The following is a 23,274-nucleotide window of genomic DNA, read 5'->3' on the forward strand; positions in this document are numbered from 1 at the left end:
CTCTATTCTACTTCTTACAAGCTGCGTGCAGGTGGGCATACTACCTAACAGTTCATTCTCAATTTTGCCAGTTGCAAAATGGAGATAATAAGTACCTACTTCATAGGCTGATCTTGAGGATAAAGACACTATGTATGCAGTAAAGAGTCCAGCATGTAGTAAGGACTTGAATATATAATCATAGACTTTTTTCTTATAATTACCAAACTTTTTTTTTTTTCCAATCATGATAGATTTCAGGCACAAAGAAAAGTAATAGGTTATATTAATAAATATAAAGAATCAACCAATTTCATTCTCATTAGCAAAATTCTGACCTGGCAGAATTTTGACTGCCACATGAAAAACTATAGTGCAAATTCCATTTTTTAAGGTGTTTAATGTTAATTTCATCTTATGGGAAACCATTTTTTCTCTATTCCTTGAGTCAGTTTGAAGCAGCTGACCTCCACCATTTGAAACAGTTCCCTTGGATATAAGTTACATCCATTGAATTAGTTTGTTTGTGATTTATCTAAAAAAAAAAAAAAGCATCTAGGAAAAAGACAAGGGAAATTGCTTTTTATTTAATTAGAGTTGAATCAAAAAAATTGCTTTGGTTTGCAAATTTTCATGCAGCCCTGGAAAGCCGGGAGTTTAAACTCCATGTAAGTGGTTTAAGATGAACGACAAGGAAGCACAATTTTACTGCCCAATTTTTCTTCTAGTTTGTACCTCATTAGTACCACTCTCTCCTCTTACTCATATTCAAACAGCACTATGCAAAGCCTTACCGCCAGGAAAGGGAAAGTCTGGCTTAATCTCAGAGGAAGTGGAAAGGCAACTGAAGCAAGTATATTTGGCAGCTGAGTGGGAGCAGGAAGGGCCATGCGGAAGGTAAAGGGAGAGACCAGGAATAGCAGAGGCATCCCAGCTTTACCCCAGGGAATATATATTCACAATGTGATTCCGTTACATTAAAGGACAATATATTTCCTGGGAGACAGAGGCACCTCAATTCAACCTTAATATTTAAAATGTATTTCCGTAGCACTAGAGATAAAATTATGCTTTATCTAATCAGCAACATGTTATAAATCCTAAGCCCTTTCAAAAGAGAACTCCTCCCTAAATTAAACGCAGCAAAAGAGAAAGTGGAAACTGGGTGACTTCAAGGTGTCTTCTAACCCTGAAACTCCATGATTATGAATTCCACAGCACCTAGCATGGCACAACAAAGGGATTCAAGGAAAACTTCCTCGTCTGGCAGACAGGAAATACGCTTCTTGAAGTATTACATTTATTTCATATTTCTCCTAGGTAATTAGGCTAGTTACCTTAAATATTGTGATTGTGTATCATTCTTTATGTTACTTTGTTCTAAAAAATCATGGATTCCTGTCTTCTTTGCTGCGACCATTTGTACATCTGTCATGCATTTATTAATAGTTTGTGTTCTATTGATTTTCCAATAGATGTGACTATTTTCAATTTCTACATAGTTTGTATCAAAATGACATCCAGTGACTAAAAGACCAAAGAGTTGGGAGCAACCTCCCTTTCTCCAATTCCTAGTTTTTCTAATTTCTACAAACGTAAGAAATTAAATATCTGCCTACCTTGACACCTTCTTTCATACAGTAGATCTGTAGAGCACTCACACCATCTGAGAATGGGTGAATTTGGAGATTAAATGGAGGGGATCGTCTCTCTCTTTCCTTGAAATACAGTGAAGAATATATAGAAATTAAAATAAAAAAGCAATAGCTGATTAAAGACTAAATCAGTGGTCTCTTTAAGCTATTTCGGCAGTTTATCAATGTCATTTGGAAAAAAGAAATCAAACTTAAGATGTTCATGCTTAAATTTAATGGAAAAGAACTGACTAGTCAACTAAGAGGTAGAGGAGAAGAATTTATAAATGGTGTTTTCCATTTCTGCAAATTGTTTGATCAGGGAAATTCAGGAAGTGGAGTTCCAATTTAAACCGTATGAATATTTAGAGCTTTCAGATATCACAAACAGGGGTCTTGCCACGAGGTTTTATGGCAGCTAGCAGCCTATTGCATATTCAATCCACTCAGGCTTTATGAGTAAGATATGTGGGCTACAAAAGATGACGTACCCTTCTTCACTGAAGCATGCCAACTGCTAACTTTTTATCTAGACCTGATTTGAAATAACCTCAAGAAGAAATCGCTGGCAAAATAACAGAGAAATCCCATGGGAATTTTTCTTATCCTTTTACCTATCCACATACGTTCAACCAGATCCTATGCCAGATTCTGCATGATACAATCAAAATCTGATTTGATTTGTATGTTTTACTTGAAAAACAAAAAACAAACCCCTAAAATTTGGTCAGATTAATCAAGGTATTTCCTAAGACAGGTTACCTTGCACCTTAACCCTTTGTTTTTGCATAAATGCATTAGGGAATAAAAAATTTACTTTTATAAATTCAAAATTTAACTAAAAGTATTTATATAAAGAGCAAATTTTGAAATATAATTCTTGAAGTAATAATTTCAATACATCAAAATTCAATAAAGGATGGACAGGGTTATTTAAAAGCAATGAAATATTGAGGAGGTTTGAAATCTATTATTTTTAACTATCTAAAAATTATTCATTAGCCTTGTATACAAAGTCAGCAGTGTTGAAAAGAACAATATCTGAGCAGACAGTTCTGAGTTGCGTCAAGGCTTTGCCATTTGCTAGTCATGGGACTTGGGCAAGTTATTTAATCTCAGTTGCCTCAGCTTTATAATCTTAAGGGTGATTGTGAGGTCAGATGAGAGAATGAATCTAAAAGGCCTAATTCCACTCCTAGCTCCTTGGTGTGCTTAGTACATGTTAATTATTATTATGTCATAGTTTTATCATCATCATCATCATCATCATCATCATCATCATCATTTCCTTACTTCTAGCTCTAGATTTCGAAACTCCAGCAGCTCATTCTGGTCTCTGGCGTCTTGTAGTTCCTGTTGTAACCGGTGGTTTTCTGCCTCCTGTTTTTCTATCTAATAAAGTAAATCCTGAAGTTAGGCGAGCATTGCAAAAAGCATCTACAATGTTGCAAAGCAAGCATGGATAGTATTCATTTATTCAGTGAATAAATCTTCCAGATCATGAAAAATATTCCCAAGTAGATGTGAATAAAATAAGTCTTTGGCTTTCCTTCTGGTTATCCTTTGAGTTTTTTGAGCTATAGAGAAAAATGCTGGAAGACAGCTCTGTTTCTTGGGCTAACCTCTAGGGATCCTGTGAATCTGAGAAAACTTACTATGTCCTTATGGTGGGTTAGAGACAATATACTAGAGCCAGATCTAATGTTATAAATAAGAGGGATTGATACCTCCCACTTCCAGAATTAAAATTATCAGAGAAATACTATTACATTTTTAAAAACAGTTCTCATCATATACAAAACTTTGCTGAATTCCAATTACCTACAGAATAAAGCCAAACTCCTCAATAGGGAATTCAAAGGCTGTAAAAATCTGATCACCACCTGGCTTTCCAGTTTTAAGTATTATCACGGTCATCTCTACACACACATTCACACGCTCACGTGTGATCATGCACACTAGAATCTAGAAACTCTGATTCACCCAATGAACTGGCTACTTCAGGAACTCTATATCTGCTCATCTCCGCCTCAAAAGGGCTCCCCTATCTCCTATTCTATGTGACAAAATCCTACACTTCCTTGAACACGAAGCTGTAGCGTCTATAAGAGCCTCCCCCAGTCCACTCATTCAGAAGTGACACCCCTTCCTTCTGTTTTCCTATAGACTTTCTTACAGGATCTCCAGTGTAACTCGATGAAGCATAAAATTCAGTTATCTGTGTACAATTGTGCCTCCCCCTGTAGACAGGATCCACGTCTGAGTCATCTTTGGATTTTAAGGGATCAGAAAATCTTTATGAAATGCAATAGGTTTTGGGCTTCCCTTGATATTAGCAGTGTGCGTGGGCTTTTATGCACAGTAACTATTTAGACTCTTGAATTTAGAAATACAAACCCAGGGGCTTTTTAAAAACCATAGGATGTATCTTACTTTCCCAAATCTATATTTCTGAAGTAAAATGTTTAGCTTCATTGTCACTTCTGTCATCCCTTTATTCTTAGAAGCCTGGGTTCAAAAATTCCCCCTTTAGCCCAAAGAAATCAAGACTAAAGGAAATCAGATAGAAAACATAATGGGAATCATTGTTTTCATGATAAAGAAATGTAATAACACTTATTCTTGGGCATCTCTGAGACTAATAGGAAAATAAAGGTGAGGAAATAGTGAGAAATTATGTGACTTTAATTAATGTAGTCAACCCTAGATACTTGTGGTCTAGTGAACTTTCACAAGTTTTTAGAAGTTGACTTGGTTTATAAAGGAGATTCTGTTTACTAGAATCTTGTATTGGATCAGTGATGGGATATGTGGGGAGACTGTTGATTTCTGGCGGTTAGTGAAGCAATTGGATCAGTGGTTCACAAATTGCAATTCATAGACCAGGATCAATGCCAGTGATGTTTCTTTGAAGGGCCTCTGAACCTTTCCGAGAGTACCAGTTCTCAGTTTTTGATAGCTATCCAGCTATGTATATGATGTATACATTGTCTCACATCACTCAGAAAGTAAGATATGGGATGTCTTAACTCCGCCAGACTAGAGGGGAGGGAGGACAAGCACCTTTTTTCTCCTTCTCATGCTTACCAGGGCATTTTGGTTAACTTTTATTACTTGCCAAGGATAGAAAATATCGGTAGAAATAATTCTAAAACCATTCCTACGTAACTGCAGAATGGATCTGCAGAATTATTTTCCTGATTCAAATGCGCTTTAGAATCCTGTTTTTGCCAAGGATGACACAAGATTATTTTGTAATCTTTCACTAGATTTGTGGAAGGTAAAATACCAAAGGAAAAGCCATCTTTGAACTTAAACAATGATCTGTTATGTCTGATTGCCCCAAATCGAAAGCCCATGTTCAGACAACCAGAATTAATTCTACTTCTTGGGTCTAATCCATATTTTTGTTGTCTTAGTTTGCTGACCAATTTCTTGGGCATACTATTTTGTGCTTTGGATGCAGCTAAAAAAAAAAAAAAAAATTCTTTCCTTTGAAAACAAGTGGAAACAGCCAAGCTTAGCCAAAAGATTAAAAGTGAGAACACAAGTCTGTGCTGGGTCGCAGCGTGATCTTGGAGTCATACTCTGTCACTTCCTTGTACTAAATAACAAGTCTTAGTCATGGAGGTTTTTTTATTTTTTTTGTAGATGGACAAGCACATAGGATGTGTGCGTGTGCGTGTCTATATATATATGCACAGTGTAGATACAGTACATATATATGATCGACAAATCAGCAGGTTTCGGGGGTCACGACCTTTCGAGTCTGCACACTGCCCAGCGCAGAGCCATGCACATGTGCCGCCTAGCTGATGGTGATGACGGTGACAGGGATGCGGTTGAGCACGCAGCAGAGGACAGAGCAGCGCCGGAAAAGCCTCCCCTTCCCCCGGCCCCTGTGCCACTCCTGAGAGCACCTCCTGCTGCTCCTGGATCTCTCATCATGTTCTCCTCTGCCCCGCTAAGGTGTTGCGCCCAACATACCTTTTCTAAAAGCTCCTGGTTTCTCTTAATGAAAAGTTGCTTATCTTCTACCCAGTGTGAATCCTGTTTGACAAAGAATATCGCGCAGTCAGCATTTCAGAGTGGCACGGAAGAGCCTGTGTCGTCAAAACCACTTTGCCAGAGAAGTCTTCTTTCCGCCCCCGTTTGTTTGCCTGCCAACCACCCCTGCCAGCCCCTTCTTCAAAGACATTGGGGCCAAAGTTGCCAGGAAAATTTAAACCCCCCCCCCCTTTTCATCGTCACTCACTACTTCTGCCTTTTTCAGTCTGAATAATCCAGGACCAGCCTTCTGGGGACTCAGAAGTGACCACACAGGCAAAAAGTGAAAAGGGTCAGAATGCACACAGGCCAGATACATATGGATGGAAAACAGTAAGATGCAGAACCATAAATGTAGCATAGAGGCAAAGGACGCAGCTTGTGACAACTCCAGGCTATTTGTACAGGGCTTCTCCTCCTCTGGCACTCTCTCTCTCTTGCCCAACCTCATTCACTGTTGTAGCTGGGTTCACGCTTTGGCCAGAACAACACCAGGGGACAGAAATACAGAGCTGAACATTCTGACGCAGTTTGAGAAAGGTCCCCCGTGGAGAGCCAAGCCGTGTCTTGGAGGTGGCCCATGCACAGGTAAGCTAGAGGAAGGTTGGACTGAATTGTCTGCATCTGCAGAAGAGCCAGCGACCAAATGCCTACCTGCCCTTTCTGAGCCAGAGTCGCTTCCAGATCTTCGATTTTGGCTTTATACCTCAGCACCTCTGCTTGGAGCTGTTCTTGAGCCTGGTGAAATCAAAATTCCAGAACTCAAAAAGTAAAATGGTCATTCAGTTTTATCCTTCCTCTCATGTTTCTTGACTAGAACTCAACAAGTGAGAGAGAGAGGGGGGAAAAAGAAGATTTTTCTATGACAAAAAGAATCTTTCTGAACGAAATGCTTGTTAAAAACTTCCTGTGGCTCCCTTTATTGTTAGGTTAATATTCAGTCTCTTTAACTTGGCATTTAAGGACTTCCACTACATTTCCAATCTTTCCTTACTGCTCATCAACTTAGAGTCTACTCCTTTGCTAAAATCCTTTCTTCCTAAATATGCCTTGTAACGCTGTGCTTTTTCTCTTTATTTGAATAAGTTCCCTTTCAGTGAAGCCTTGTCCCATTCTGCCTCTCCAAATTCTTTCCATTCTTTCAGAGCCAAATCAATCTCTATCTGTCCACCTATCTACGTCTTATCTATTGTGTATTTGGTGTATATGTATAAGCAGTTTTAGACACTAATCTTCTATGGAGCAACCCTGCTGTACTATGGCATTTAGTCTAGTAATTTGATTTTTAGATTCTCTTGTATTCTATCTCTACACAATCCTATTTTCCTGTAAAAATTAGGGTTTAATTTTTTTGTTTACTGCCCATATACCTATTTTTAGCTGTTGTTGTCTTAGGATCTGGCTAAATTCTTTAGTACAAAGTTAAATAAAACCAGCAATGGTAGGTATCATTTTCTTATTCTTAATTGTGAACAGAATATTTCTTTGGACTGTTAAACATTATATTTACCAAGCCCCCCTAAAAAGGGCTATGCTTAATTTTGCTAAGATCTATTTTAACCTTGAATTTATGTTGACTGCAATCTATTTTTTCTTATATCAAAATATCTTCTGTTTTTATTAATGCTTTCATCCATATTATCTATTTTTGCATTTCTACATTCTTTGAATTTATTCTGTTGTTCTTTTTCTAACATCTTGATTCCTTCTAGAGATTTTGCTCAATGTGATACTTTTTTTTTTTTTTTTTACTTTAATGGCCAGAGACAATGCTAGATCTTTAGGTGAGAGAATTCGATGAGAGAGAGAGGACTGATTCCTACATCATCACTTCTCCAAAAAACAAGATGCATGCTACTATTTTAATTGCTCAAGTGGTATGTTGGTAAGAATGCTTAAATACTGATAGTGAAATCCACAAATATTCCAGTATTGGGGCATAGACATGAAGGTGTACAGGTACATTCCTTTCTAATGATTGCTTGCCTATCTATTCCAAATTAGTGTTTTTTTTAAACATGTTTATTCACTTACATATGTTGTGTTCATGTGTGTATGCACGTTACCATTTAAAAATTGTGCATTATATCTATCCTTTCCCACTAAACAACTAACAGTAGTTCCTACAACACTCCTCAGTGCATTGCAGACTCTCCAAAAAGAAATTGGGATAAAAATCACTGGGTAGTCATGAACCCTTTGCCCATGTAAATTTATCTATGAGGCAGTTACAGTCTGGTGGCTATGGCCAAAGTCAGAAGGGTAGGTTCATATCCTAGCTTTATGACTTTATGTAAATGATTTAACTTCACTAAGCTACATTAAACTGCTACTAAGCTATTATTTCCTCTTCTGTAAAAAGAGGATAATAATAAGATATATCTCATAGGGTTGTTTTAGGATTACACAGATAATTCATGTAGGGTGCTCAGTACAATACCTGGAGCACAGCATGCGTTCATTCAGTAAGTGTTAAGTATTGGTGTTGCCTGTGTTTCTTTTTCCTTTTTTTTTGAAATAGGCTTATGAAAGGAACATATGACCCAGTGAGATGTGAGTTGGAATCCGAGGTTTGCCATTTACTAGCTGTGTGATCTTGGGCAATTCAATTAACCTCTCTGAGTCTCAAATTTTCTCTGTGAGAAAAAAATACCTGCGTTAGGGGGCTGTCACAAAGGTGTAAGCCAGGCATTGTCTGTGAAAATTCTTGGCGAGCTGTCAAATGTAATGCTGCGCACTTATAAACTAAGAAAAGAAACTATTGCTTTTGGAAGCTAAACGTTCCTTTTCCAAGCAAGAAACTAAAAATGGATTATCAAAATCCAATACTGTCTAGCTTTGCCAATGTTACGTTTTCAAATAGCAAGGGTAAGAACTATCTACTGGACTATCCTTAAAGGAACAAAAGCATCCATCTAAGCTGGTTCTGATGTCTACAGAGTCAAGCTTTGTTGACATAAAAGATAAAACAGTTCAAAAGCTGCAGAGGAGAGAAAGGCGTAAGGAAATCTGTCCCATTGATATTTTATGTCTGTGGTGCTTCTGAGCTGCGACCGCTGCGCGCTAACTCCAAGAACTCACGCAGGTCACACTAACCTTGGCTTCTCGTTCTGCATCGATGATGCCTCCCGTCTGCTCCTGCAGGAGCGCGTAAGCTCTTTGGAGGGCCTGGTATTCTTTCGTTAATTGCCGAAATCTTAGCTCAGATTCTTCAGCTGCTAAACTCTTGAGGTTAAAAAAAAAAAAAAAAGCCAAAACATAATTAATTGTGTTATGTTCAGGGCCTGTGTTCAATGTGAAATACTAAGTTCCTTTCAACTTTTTAAAAAGAGGCAAAAGGTCTGTTTTAACATTCTGTTTGATTTTATTTTTAATTCTAAAGTGCATGTACGGACACAGATACTGTTAATACTTTCAAGGTGGGCATTGCAGAAACATGTACATATTTAGTTTTAAAAAGAATCATTTTTACTTATTTATACATTTCTGATTATTACCCATTTGGGCATGGATCTCAGCCAATTTTGGATCCAAATGAGAAAGAGTCATAACCAGATTCTGCATCTAAATTTCCTGAATTAGTTGGTCCTTAGGTGCTAGATATCTTAGAATTTTACTCATTTCTTTTCAATATGTTCATTTCCAACAACTTCTTTCCCAGATAAAGTATAAAAACTGTTTTTACAGCTTTAGGTCTTAAACTTCACAGTATAATGCAGTCACCATGGAATTTTGTGAAAAATGCAGATTTTGTGGTGTCACCCCCAAGATCTTGAGTCAGGAGTTGTAGGGTAGGATCTAGGAATTTTCACTATAATGAAGCCATCTAGATCTGCAGTCCCCAACCCCTGGCACGAGACCTGGAACCAGTCCATGGCCTGTTAAGAAGTAGGCTTGTTCTATTTTAAATAAACATCACCCTCTGAGCTCCACCTTCTTTCCCTGCATCCTCCTACCCCATGTTGGTCCCTAGTGCCAAAAAGATTGGGGACCGCTGCTCTAGATCACTCTGATGAGAGTGGTCCATGGAACATGCTTTGCTAAACAGTGTCTTAGACTGTACTCAAAAGCCTTCTAAGCATGTTCTTCGGTTCATACGTTTCCTAGATGAAAAATTTGGGAGGGCAACTTTTATTTTGAAAGAAGTCTTCAAGTTATAGAGCTGAACTGTAGAGACGTTTCTAAAAGGGTTACCTGACATAGGTGAAGCTATTTTTCAAGTGGTAAGGAAGTCAAGTGTGGTCTCAAAATTGGCCACTATGATGAGATCACTTTGTGCTGCTCATAAAACAGATGAAAGGTAAAATGCTTTTTCTTTCCCTTACAGGAAAGATTTAGGGACAATATCACCCAAGATCAGAGAAATGGAAAAGCTTACTTCATCCAAGTCATCGTCAGGAGTAGCTGGTGTTCTGTCTGTTCTAAATGAGGCCATGGATGATGTCTCTGAATCCATGGAGTCCTCATCATAGCCAATAAATGGGTCCAAAACAGGCCTCTGAAGGGAGGGAAAGAACATGTTTACTGATACAGCTAAAGGTTGGGAAAGTTGAATATTAAAATATCACCAACTGGCATGAGTGTAACTGAACACAAAAGACATGGATCCTTCCCAAGTCACTGTGGTGTAAATAAAAAAAGAAAGAAAGAAAAAAAAAAGACATGGATCCTTTAAGGCTTCTTTGATATAATAAAAACATTAGGCATGAACAGAATAATGTCAATAAATGTTTCTCCCATATTATTTCACTTCTAAGATATTCAAGGAAGATTTAAAAATATATGGCTGTCTTCATAGAAACACTGAAGCCTCTTTTATGTTATATTTTATATCATGGTGAGCTAATGTGATTTACTCTTTCCAGTGTTTAAACTATGATCAAATAACTTTGAAAACCAGAGGCACCTTTGCGGAAGGGATTATCAGATTTAAGTCTTGTTATCCAATTCCACATCCAAAACAAATAACGACTTGGCAAAAACAAAACCAAAAAACAACAAAAAAGACAAACTAACAAAATTTTTTTGGAATTTAAAAGACTATACATATATGGATAAATTTGGGGCATCATTATCAATAATATTATCTGAGTGAATGATGAAAATACATTAATCAGTTATCGGCTGGGCATCAGACTCTAATATTCTTCAGTGGAAGATGTCAAATCATGTGTACCTCTTACACAATCTTGCAGTATGACTCTCCAACTTGTCAGATAACCCTTTCTTCATCAAACCTAGTGGCGACTCCATTTGGAGAAAGTTCTTAAAGGAAACACTTTCAGGCTAAACTCCACAACACAATCATTTTTAGACTTCTAAGAAATGCCCGGACAAAAGATTTTCTTCTAACAAGTAAAAGCCACAGTTTACTGCAGCAGTCCAGGAACATATGATTTATCACATCTCTGCAGACAGATTCCATGCCAAGGCTCATTTCTCTGGCTGTTTCTGGCAAATGTCTGATAACCTAGTTTTTTGTTATTACCTTAATTGGCTTGGAACTTCTTCTATGCCTTCTTCTACGGATGAGCTTTTCCCGATCCTGGAAAACAGATGAAGGACTTTGCAGATAGACAGTTGGTAGATATCTCCCTATAGTTTTTTTTTATTTTTTTATTTTGTTTTGTTTTTTGGTAAAGAAAGAGTTATTTTTCCCCTAAGGCATTACATTTAGAATAGACTAAGATTTTGTTTTGTAAATTTTGGCAACTTTGGGGTTGGATATGTAAATATTTTCAAAGTAAGAATATTCTACAATTTTGGCTGATAATGTATGTGGATCGAAGAACCTCACAATCAGAAAGTGTACTGTGTTCCTAATCAGAATTCTTTATTTTGTACTTAAAAATCAAATAGCTCTAAATATAATTACTCATATTTCCTCTAAGCACAGTTTCACAGTTTTCTCAAATCCAAAATTACTTTCAATTTGTATGAAAACATATCATTTCACAATAAAGTAAAACCTTATTCTTTTCATTTAGTCATTTTAAATGCATAGAAAGCTGTCTTCGGACTATTTTGGGATCCCTGCACTCACCTGCAATCCCTGAAAATAGGACAGAGAACAGAGTATCGAGTTTATCCAGTTGGTTAGAGTCATTTAGTGTTTTTGTTTTGTTTTGACTTCTGTTTTTTTTTTTTTTTTTAATTTTCTGGGAATCTCAAAGAATGCCTAGAAATAATGATCAAATTCTTTCTTTCTTTCTTTCTTTCTTTCTTTCTTTCTTTCTTTCTTTCTTTCTTTCTTTCTTTCTTTCTTTCTTTCTTTCTTTCTTTCTTTCTTTCTTTCTTTCTTTCTTTCTTTCTTTCTTTCTTTCTTTCTTTCTTTCTTTCTTTCTTTCTTTCTTTCTTTCTTTCTTTCTTTTTCTTTCTTTCTTTCTTTTTCTTTCTTTCTTTCTTTCCTTTCTTTTTCTTTCTTTCTCTCTCTCTCTCTCTCTCTCTCTCTCTCTCTCTCTCTCTCTCTCTCTCTCTCTCGTTCTCTCATTCTTTCTTTCTTTCCCCTAAGAAGAGAGTAAAGTCTTCTTGATCTGCAGATGTTTGTGCAGAGCTTCAGGGCCGGGGCTCACACCTGAGCTAGTCATTGATTTCTTGATTCATTCTTGCTGTGACTGGGAATATCCTAAGAATTTAGGGTTTACCCACCAAGTATTCCATGTATTTACTGCACAAATTTAACCTACATGGCATGGCCAGGTGTGGAGGCTCACGCCTGTAATCCTAACACTCTGGGAGGCCGATGGAGGAGGACTGCTTGAGGTCAAGAGTTTGAGACCAGCCAGAGCAAGAGGGAGACCCCATCTCTATTAAAAATAGAAAAATTAGCTGGATGTGGTGGTGTGCACCTGTAGTCCCAGCTACTCGGGAGGCTGAGGCAGGAGGATTGCTTGAGCCCAGGAGTTTGAGGTTGCTGTGAGCTGGACTGATGCCACAGCACGCTAGCCCACGCTAGACTGAGACTCTGTCTCAAAAAAACCCCAAAACAAACAAACAAACAAAAACCCCTCTACAATGGCATGTCTCCCTGAAAGTGTGATCAATATGCCTAAATAGCCCAAAATTCTATAAGAAACTTACAGCTTAATCTCAGGATACTCAAAGCCAGGCAAATTCCTGGTCTAGTGAATCTGTAAGATTTATGATTTATTAGGATGTGAAAATAAAGTGACGGGAAGATGGCTTCAGATCAGGTTATTTAATAAATAACCTGGTTTAAGCTAGAGGTGTTTAGGCTTTTTTTATTTTTCCCCTTTATAAGTAAAAATATTTTTATCATGCAACCTCAATATATCTGAGACTTTTAAAATTATACATTATATACTTAGATTACCCTCCTAATCTAGTGTATGCAGTATAGCATATACTCGACATAAAATCTTAAAAGATGAACTGTAACTATAAACAGAAATTATAATCTTTCTTTCTCTCCATGGCAGTGAATCATCTACTCTGGAAAGTACTGGCTAAAACCCTCTGGTTCTTCAGGTCTCTAGGCCTTGGCTTGGTCCTGAAGTGAGAGCAACCAAAGGTGTCATTCACGGAAGAAAGTCAGAGAAGCAAAGAGGAAGACCCGAAGGCATCTAGAGGTCTTCGTCCATTTTTGCTGGTGCAGACCTCAGCCAGATGCGGATGGGAGTAATTACTGCCCTGCCCACTGAGCAGGTACTGTAGCAAATGGTCAGAAAATCTGGACTGGAACCTCAGCTCTGTTATGTAATTGTGCTGTTGCTGTTCACCCAATGAACATTTCTTAAACTGTAACTATGTGCTAGACACTGAATTAGGTGCTGGGAAACAAGAGGGACATATGATCTTGTTATCGTACGCAACATATTCAATCTCTGAGCCTCAGGATCCTGATCCTGGAAGGCAATTACAAGACACACCCACTCCACCCACCAACTTCCACAGCAACGCTTTTGAAAGTTCTTTTAATGTGCTTTTGCAATTATTATTTAAGTTGTCAAATTAGTTAACAAAGGGCTATAATTGAAAAGGTATAAAGCAGTTTAATAACGTAAAATATTTTCAAAAGGCAGTCTCTTAAACATAATTACATATTGAACATATGAACTTGGGCCTCTGGGGTTATCCAAAATTATTAAGTGCTTTCAGTGTATGTCTTGTTGGTTACTTGTCACTGGGAACAATTTAGAATTTACGGATTGATCAAGACCTACCCTTGTGAGCTCATCAATAATGTTCTGTTGCTCAATGACCTGAAGTTTTAGAAACTCTGTTTCTTGCTCTTCATTAGCTTGGTCGAGATCATTCAGAGATTTTAATTTCTTCAGAGGTGGATGGGATGTTATTTTTTCTCTCTGGATTGGAAAAGAAGAAGATAAGGTGTAAGATTTAAAGATCCCAGACTTTAGTTATTATTAAAATAACATACCTGTAGAAAGTTTATGAAGCTTTAGCTAGATTTGAAAATTGTCTAGCTTGAATACACACACACCAACTAAAATCCTCAAGTTTACTTTACATGCTATAATAAAATCAAAAATCTTTGGGAATTGTCTGAGGATCTCTGTGGGTGTACTGGAAGTCTATGAAGGAGAACATCAGCATATCACTTGTCTATACATAATACAAGTAATGGTATCTATTTCTCAACTATTATGCAAGAGCTTAGCAGACAAGGTGTGCCTGGTGTATGGGTCTGTAAATAGCACACTAGTGAAATCTTGGAAGAAAGGTTTCTGTGGCTGAGGAGTTGTGTTGGAGCTTTGCTTCTCCATTTCTGAGCTTTTGGGGACTGTGCAGATTCCTGGAAGCACTCCCACAGTTCTGCAAATTTAGAAACCCCATAAAATTCAGAGCCAGCAACCTTCTCTTGCTTTCTTCCTTAAAGCTCCCTTGCTTACATAAGGGAAAATCCAAACAGCATTGTATTTTAAAAATAAGCTAAGAAATAACAGGAAGGCAGGTTATTGGAGTAATATGAAGAAGGAAGCTACGGTTTCGCAGAGTCTGTGATACGCACCATTTCCAAATTTTCCTTGGTAACGGCTTTTAGTTTTTCTTCCATGCGCTGCAAGGACACCATCAGCTCATCGTTTCTCTTGGCGAGGCACTTGTTCCTTTCCAGGAGAGGTTTACATTGTTTTTCGGTTTCCCGCACGCGTTTTAACTGGGAAGAAATAAGTTGAAATTTGTCTCTTGTGTTTGGGGTTATGTAGAGCAGGGGGAGTAAGTTGCTGGGAGGGAAAGCACCTTCCGAGCCACCTTGGTCTGCTTCACTATGTACCTCAGAACTAACTACCAACACTCCAGTCCTCCACGTGGCAGACTGACTGCTTCGTTTTCCCTTTCCTGTAATGGCTTTTCTTCGTACACTCATAACCCCGAATCAATCTATTACCTTAAAGGAGGTGCTGCAGAGAGACTGCTTTTTGGAAATGCCTGGGGGAGTATAACTGTTCTTCTTTTTCTCTTTTGCTTCCTCTACCTCAGTTTCCACACTGTCCTCACCCCCAGTCTGGACTTGCAATGTCCTCATTGGATCAGAGAGATAAGGGGGTTCATCCAGGAAATGGGGTCACTAAGTGACACAGCCAGGACCTGAATCCAAGACTGGTCATCCCCAAAGCCAGTTCCTTCCCTTGGAGATCTTACTGCAATCTCCTGACTCACACTAAGGTTATTTTAAAGGAAGTTTTATGGAGGGAAAAACACACATAGGTAATGAAACTATACTGATGTTTGTTTTTAAAGAATATCTAATTTTTACCAGCCTAGGAAAAGTATGATTGTATTGTTACTCACCCATAATTAAGAGCTTCCATACTCTTGTTTGCCTGATTAGTCGAAACAGAGATTTTCAACCTCAGCAGCCTTGACATTTTGGGCCAGATATAGTTTTTTGCTGTGAGGAGCTGTACTGTGTATTGTAGGATGTTTAGCAGCATCCCTGGCCTCTGCCTGCTAGATGCCAGTAACAACCTGCCAGTTGTGACAACCCAAAATGTCTCCAGATATTGCCCAAATCGCCTCTAGTTGAGAACCACTGGTTTAAGTTCATGAATGTTGTCTTGGGGTAATTGTTAACAGTCTCCCCTTTTATTCTTAAAACTCTCCAATTTGGATGATACATTGATGATCATCCTATAAATAATGGATTTCCATTTTAAAGTTTTCATGGTTAGTTCATTCTTTTCATACTAATGATTCAGAATGCGAATATGTATTGGGGGAGGAGCTGCCAAAGCAAGGAAAAGAGAGGGGTGTATCAGAAACACTTGGGGTGATTTTTAAAATTATTCACTCCTGCTCTTCCCAGTCTAACGTGGGAGGTGCTGAGGTAGGAGACTTAGCCACCTATGAATGTTTGTAAAAGTTCCCCTTGCGGCTCCAAAATAGCATGGCCCCAAACCCACCCCAATCTCAGTTTGAAAACTCCATTTATATTAAAGGTCAAATTTAGGTTTATTTTTCATGAATAATCTGACTTAATCCTCAGTTCTTGAGCTGCAGTACCTGAAGCATTAATATGAAATATAGTGTACATAGGACAAATAAATTATTCCACTAGGTTCACTATTTTATCTATGTCTATTTCCTGGAGGTCAATGACATGAGTTTTAAATATTTAAATTTATTTAGTATATGCTATTCATCAAAAATGCATATAAACACAAAGAAAATATGTATAATTCTACCATTAGATACTTCATTAACCACAGTCCCAAAGTACCCAACTAAATCTTCCTTTTAAGATATACCCTAAATATAACAGAGAAAGGTTGAAAGTTAAATATATGTATTATGTCTGTATGTGAGCATATTTATAAATATGTATTTTAAAAATACATATTATATATTTATATATAAATACATTTAAATATACATGCACACACACATATATACATATGCATGTATATAGTCATACAAACACTAAAAGAAAAAACTTGATATAGTTCAATTAATAACAAAGACTTTAAGTCAAGAAATATTCCTAGAGAAAAAAAAATTTCATAATGATACAAAGGTCAATACACAAAAAAATATAAGAAATATTAATTTATATGCATCTAATAATTAATTCAAATATATAAGAGAGAGCAAAATTGACAGGACTAAGACGAGATATAGACAAATCTGTTGGAAGAACATCAAACAAAAATATTAGTAAGGATATAGAAAATTTTATTTTATTTTATTTTTTTGAGACAGGGTCTCACTCTATAGCTCTGGCTAAAGTGCAGTGGTGTCATCATAGCTCACTGCAATTATGGCCTCACATTCATATATTTGAAATAAGGAGAGGCTGAAAATAACTCCTTTATTTGAATAATGCCATTTAAAATGTAAAAATATAAGTCGCAAAGCAGGATATTTTAAATACAAATATCCCACAAACGATGTAAAAAAAAAAATCCTAATTTTAGTAAGGAAAATAGGCCACGTGTGTTGGCGCATGCCTGTAGTCCCAGCTACTCAGGAGTCTGTGGCAGGAGGTTTGTTTGAGCCCAGGAGTTCGAGGCTGCAATGAGCTATGATTGTGCCACTGCATTCCAGGCTTAGCAAAACAGTGAGATCCTGTCTCTAAAAAAAGAAAGAAAGAATGAAAGAAAGAGAAAGGTAGCACAACAGAAAATGGGCTAAGGGAAAAATCATAAAAGATACCCAAAAGGCCACTATACAATCTCATTAATAATGAGGAAAATAAAATTTAAATCACAATATAATAAGGCATAAGATATGCCTTATGACCACCAAAATGGCTAAAGTTAACAATTATTTTTGCATGTTGGCAAAGGTGTGGAGAAACCTCGACTTTCATTCATTGTTGGTGGGGATGTAAATTGTTACAACTTGAGAAAACTATTTGGTTTTAACTACTGAAGCTAACTGCGTGCATACACTAGGATCCAGTAACTGTACTCCCTTGTATATTCCTACCAGAGATGGGCACATTTTTCACCAAAGACACATAGCAGCACCGTTCTTAACAGCTGAAAAGTGTTAAGAAACAACATAAATGTCCATTAACATTAGAATGAATAAATACGTTGTAATATATTAATACTGTTGAGTAATGAAAATGAATGAACCCTACACGTAGCACAACGGATGAATCTCAGAAATACTGCTGAGCAAAAGCAGCACAATAAGCCAAACACGAAAGAGTGAGTACTGTGTGATTCCCTTCGCAAAACATTTTTAAAAAGTGATAGACATCTAATGGTGATAGAAGTAAGAATAGTGGTTAACTGTAACAGGATGGTGATTGGGAAGGGTCACAAGAGGGAGGTTCTGAGGCACTGGGAGTGGTAGTTAGACAGGTGTGCCACTTCGTGAATATTTACTGAACTGTAACTTTATTATTTGTGCACTTTTTTCTATTATGGTATATTTCTATAACATGATATACACTCCTGTGACATCATGCTTAACGATAACAACAAGATTTTGAGTGTGACTCACCAATTCATTTCGTTCATCTCCAAGCAAGGTGTTCCTGTCTTCCAATTTTCTTATAGTGGCATTCAGTTCAGCTATTCTCTTCTGATTTCTCCGCAAATCCTACACATGAAAATTAAAATGGGTAATGCTTAGGCAACACTTTTCACAACGTTTTGGAATGCCACTCATTACTCATAAAAAAAGTAATAGGCTCAGTTCTATTTATCTGGCCCATGAAGTGAGAGTAAAATGTTCTCTTATTCAGAGAAGAGTCAATTTTTACCCTTTTATAACTCCCAATAATAACCACTTGGGTTGGAGACCAGGCCTGGTTGAAAATGAAAATGAATTCCATGTGGCAGATACTCCCTGGAGCCAGGATTTAGGGCAGGGGGAATGCAGAAGGCTGTATCAGCTTATCAGAGCTGTGTGTGGTGAGACCAAGGTCACGCTGTGATTACACAGGGTTCAAGGAGCATCCCTTGTGTCATGACTGCACATCGCTTCCCACAGCTCAGACAGCTGTCTGGCTATTATACTTAGCCACAGAGGGAACAGAGTAAGAGGTAGGGATGGGCTTTGTAAATTCCTGCATTCCCCTGAAGAAAAAGGTCAGAGTGAGAAAAGGTTGGTGCATAACCCTCATGTATAAGAAGCAGCAGTTTATACACTAGCCCTCACTAGTATATTTTGCCCAATGCGGCCAGCTTGCCCATTGGCAGAATTGCCATGAATCACCTTATACACAGCAGTCATGTACTGTGACTCCCTGCTGCAGAGTGCATAGGACTGTTATCATATGCTTGCAATTCTGTTATCATCTTACATTCTGATAGTGCCAAACTGCTGCCAAAGCAGTTTCAAAGACATTATAACCTTAGGTTCACAATATCCTAGAGGATTCAGCAAAGCAGGTAAAATTCAGGTAGTTCATAGCTCGATCAAGATCTTGTGTCTAATATCAATAGATCAATAACTAACATCTGTAGAATGCGAACTGCGTGCCAGAGACACTATGCTCAACATTTTATGTATCATTTCTTCTAATCCTTAGACCAGCCTTGTGGAGTACTACTATAGCCTCTATTTTACATAGGAGGGAGCTGAGTGGTGAAGTGGTTTGCCTAAGGTCACACAATAAATCGCAGATCCAGGATTTGAACCACATGGTCTAACTCTAGAGCCTGTTCTCTTGCCAATTAAGCTACATTGCAGGTGCATGTCAGTGACAAGACTTACATCTGCTAAATCCTAGATCAGTATTCATTCCACCACCTACTAGGATATATATATCCTGAATACTGATTCATAAATTATTCATTACTTAGTTCTAAGTAGTACTTTGGAACCCATCTCTGTTCCTAAATAATACATTTTCATCATTATAGCAGCTAAATAATTTGAAAGGTATAATATGTATAGCCAACTACATGCAAGCCAATTTCTATCACTGCACTTCTGAAAATAGTTTCTCATATAAAATGACGAAAAAAATCCAGGGAAATAAGTGGCAAGTGCAACCAGACTAGACGCTTTCAGATGAAGATCATAAAATGGTTTCAGCTTTTATACAGTTACATATTTTTTGAGCCCTGAAGATGATAAGCATTTTTGCCAATTTCCAACCCAATTGTTCACAAAAGGGAAATTTACCAATATTGGCAAGAGGGAAATATTTTCACCGAATTTATGATTTTTACAACAGACTTAAATTTGGATAGATATCATCTGGCTAGAAAAGCCCTATAAAGGATTTAAAGAAATCTGTAATTCTCATGTGATCTGCTAATGCTGTGCAGACCACTTTGTTGTCCAAGTTTAGCAAACCCTGTTCCCAAGATACTAGCTGGTGTTATAGTAGGAGGGAGAATTGATTTCTTTGCAGTAAACAGGAAAAGAGCTTAAGTGAAAAGTAAAACTTGGGAGCTAAATAAAAGATGACTGGTGAGCTCTCAGCTACAGCTGGAATGGACTTACAGGACTGCTGCAGTGTTCGGAGCCATCTCCTGCCCTTCCTGGAATTTCTCGTTTTGGACTGCTCATGTTACACTCGGCCTCCTTGACCAGAAAGAGCTGTTCGTCCAAAGCCTCCTTCTGCAGCTGGAGTTTCTGTACATAGCCTGTTTGCGTCTCCAGTTCCTTTTCCAGGGAAAAGATGATCCTGTCCTTGGCTTTGATTTCATCCATCTAAATTAAATGAGACCCAGGACATTTTATTTAACAATGCTGTAAAGAAATGTATTTTTACCATGATATGAGTTTAACTTCTTTCATCTGATTGCTATATTTTAAAAAATAATTACTATGACAACTGTACTAAGTGTACTGGTTTCATGAAGAAGTTGAGGCAACATTGTATGATGAAGGGTTATCCTAGGTTAATCAGATGTCAAGGAGAGTAATTTTTTCTCTCTAGTATATCCTGTGTAGATGTTGTGATTCAATATGTTGTTTGAAATGGTCTGGGTTGGTTAGATACAGAAAGGAAAGGCTAACTTTGAAATGGGTCATTCATTTTAATAAAGGGGAATACTAAACATTCCGCTACAGTGTTTCCCCAGGACAAATTTTGATATTACCTCCTCTTTGGGGAATTGGGCATTTAAGTTCAACCAAAATAGCAGTTGCTACTATTGGTAGGTCATTTGCAACTGAAGAAACTGCAGACCTCCAGTGGCCTCATCATTTCCGAAGATCAACATGCTTGAATTCAGGTGGTGAATTTGGAGGGAGGTCCTTCCGTGGTTCATGTGTTATGGCTCTTTCCATTCTTATGGGTGTTTCAGAGCAGCCAGTTCTTAGCAACCATTTTACCATCGCTGTCAGAAAATCATTGTTTGGGACTAGCACAGGGATGGAAAATACCTGGTAATATTAGCCACTATATCCCCCCTACACATCTGTGGGAAATATTTACTGATCTTAACACTCATTTCTGTTAATCCTGAGCATGGCCTCAGAGGTATTTCTCAACTAACGCCTCAACTAACGGCATTCGATATCAATGGATCAGAGTTCCTCTGGACTGAAACCTTTCTGCCATCCCTGGATGATGGCTAATGAAGTGAAATGTCTGGAAACAATTTTCAAAGACAGCATAATCATTAAATGAAACCTTTCTTCCCATTTCATTATAATCTATTGAGTATTCAAAATCGCAATAGGGAAAAGATATTTAATACAAACATCATGATGTTGCTTTCCTTTTTTCTAATAGTGTCTCCTTATACGAAACAAATCGCTTTGTGTAAATCTTTCTTTGCCATGCTCTTAGACCAGGAACAAAAATTATCTGGGACAGAAATGACGTTACATAGTCACATATTTTCTACATATAAATATCTGTGAGCTATTGCCTCTAAGTCACATGATGAAATTTTAGGTCGATTTTGGGAGGGCACTGGACTAAATTTCACATGATCCTATAATATTATCTGATAACGTGGTGAGGAATCAAATATTGTCCTGTTAATTTGGGAATAAAAGTATTGTCTTTAGTTCCCAACTCCTTGCAGAAGACTGGAGTCCAGTGTTTTTCTTAACATCACCTTCATTTGTCAGACCTGTCATCTAGAGTGTCATTTTTATCTACAGTTTAATGAAGCTCCATATCTGCATGTTCCTGGTTGGTTTTTATGTACTCTACCTAAATGAGCTTGCTGGGGAAGCAATCCATTACTGCCCATATTCATCCTCATCATCACCATCACCATAACTGAAACTTACCGATCTTGTACTATATCCAAGCGACTGCACTCAGAGCTTTTTACACACCTTTTTTTTTTTAATAACAATCCCATTCAGTAGGTTCTATTGTCACCATTTTACAGATAATGACTGAGGACCCAAAAGGTCAAAAACTTGGTCAAAATCATATGGCTAGTAAATTGTGAAACCTGATTTTTAACTCAGTCTTCTGACTGTACAGCCCATTCTGTTAGGCACTGTGCTACACTGGCTCCAAGACTATTCATTTACTTCCAGCATCTTCCAGGGTGGTTTTCTGTGGAGTACCTAGTAATTAGTATCGAGGAGTCTCTGCTGCATAGTGATTACGAGCATGGGCTCTAATCTCAGAATACTGTAACTCAACCAAGGCTCTACTCTTTGGATGGGAAAGGGTACATACAGAATTTTCTGGGGAAATTTTCTAGACAGAAAGGCTTCCATTTCTCTCCCTCCCAGTTCCAAAAATGGAGCTGGGGGTGGGGGTAGGCACAAGGCAATAAGAAGGAAAAAATGAAGACAAGTATATTTGTATTATTGGAAAAGTTTCCCATGTTATTCTCTTTGCACCCAGTTTTTTTTTTTTTTTTAACTAATCTTCAGGTGGCTTAGATTTCATACTATTATTAAAAGGGATTTCATGGCAAAAATTTGCAGATTTACAAGTGGATATACTTACAAATTTTACATTGAAAACCATCAACAAACAAAATATTTAGTGCAAAACTTCCTTTTTACTTACCTACCTGCCGACTCCAGAGTTCTAAGTCCTGATTCATTCTTCATTAGCCATTTCAAAAACCAAAGGCAGGCCGGGCGCTGTGGCTCACGCCTGTAATCCTAGCTCTTGGGAGGCCGAGGCGGGCGGATTGCTCAAGGTCAGGAGTTCAAAACCAGCCTGAGCAAGAGCGAGACCCCGTCTCTACTATAAATAGAAAGAAATTAATTGGCCAACTGATATATATATTAAAAAAATTAGCCGGGCATGGTGGCGCATGCCTGTAGTCCCAGCTACCCGGGAGGCTGAGGCAGAAGGATCACTCGAGCCCAGGAGTTTGAGGTTGCTGTGAGCTAGGCTGACGCCACGGCACTCACTCTAGCCTGGGCAACAAAGCGAGACTCTGTCTCAAAAAAAAAAAAAAAAAAAAAAAAAACCCAAAGGCAGAGCAGAGACCAATATTTCTGCACTGTATTTGGTCGTTATCGTCAAAGAGTGCAATAGAATAAATTGCAGATAAAGAATTCAGAAAGTATGGCAAAGGCAATATTTTACAGTCACACTGTATCACAGTACAAAGAAAATCACACATTAGCTTTTAAACACGTTCTACCACTTTGACCTTAAAATTTAAATCCTAGAGATATCATCCAAGGAACATAAGATTCTCAGAAAGTAATTGCTTAGACTTGGAAGACAAAAGAGGAGATGTGTAGTGTTTCCTAAGAAAACATTATTTTAGAGAAGCATAAAGTACGC

The 23,274-nt window shown here is 37.7% G+C and overlaps 1 protein-coding gene across 5 annotated transcripts in view; it reads right to left on the reverse strand.

Annotated features, from left to right (window-relative positions):
• JAKMIP2 (janus kinase and microtubule interacting protein 2) overlaps positions 1-23,274 on the reverse strand; it is a 147,204-nt gene that overhangs the window by 32,876 nt on the left and 91,054 nt on the right. For 3 of the 5 annotated variants that reach the window (XR_012913980.1, XR_012913982.1, XM_012774186.2), the window contains exons 4-14: positions 20,049-20,258; positions 18,093-18,191; positions 14,650-14,796; positions 13,844-13,984; positions 11,149-11,205; positions 10,039-10,158; positions 8,757-8,885; positions 6,315-6,398; positions 5,601-5,663; positions 2,907-3,005; positions 1,599-1,697 (exon numbers count right to left, since the gene is read on the reverse strand). Coding sequence is in view for 2 of the 5 variants with exons in the window: in XM_012774186.2 (XP_012629640.1) it covers positions 1,599-1,697; positions 2,907-3,005; positions 5,601-5,663; positions 6,315-6,398; positions 8,757-8,885; positions 10,039-10,158; positions 11,149-11,205; positions 13,844-13,984; positions 14,650-14,796; positions 18,093-18,191; positions 20,049-20,258 (1,248 nt within the window). In the remaining 3 variants the exon portion in view is untranslated. The remainder of the gene's footprint in view (positions 1-1,598; positions 1,698-2,906; positions 3,006-5,600; positions 5,664-6,314; positions 6,399-8,756; positions 8,886-10,038; positions 10,159-11,148; positions 11,206-13,843; positions 13,985-14,649; positions 14,797-18,092; positions 18,192-20,048; positions 20,259-23,274) is intronic. The other 2 variants (XR_012913981.1, XM_012774189.2) reach the window with 1 other exon arrangement.

Source organism: Microcebus murinus, chromosome 21 (genome assembly GCF_040939455.1).
Source record: "Microcebus murinus isolate Inina chromosome 21, M.murinus_Inina_mat1.0, whole genome shotgun sequence".
NCBI classification, from domain to species: domain Eukaryota; kingdom Metazoa; phylum Chordata; class Mammalia; order Primates; family Cheirogaleidae; genus Microcebus; species Microcebus murinus.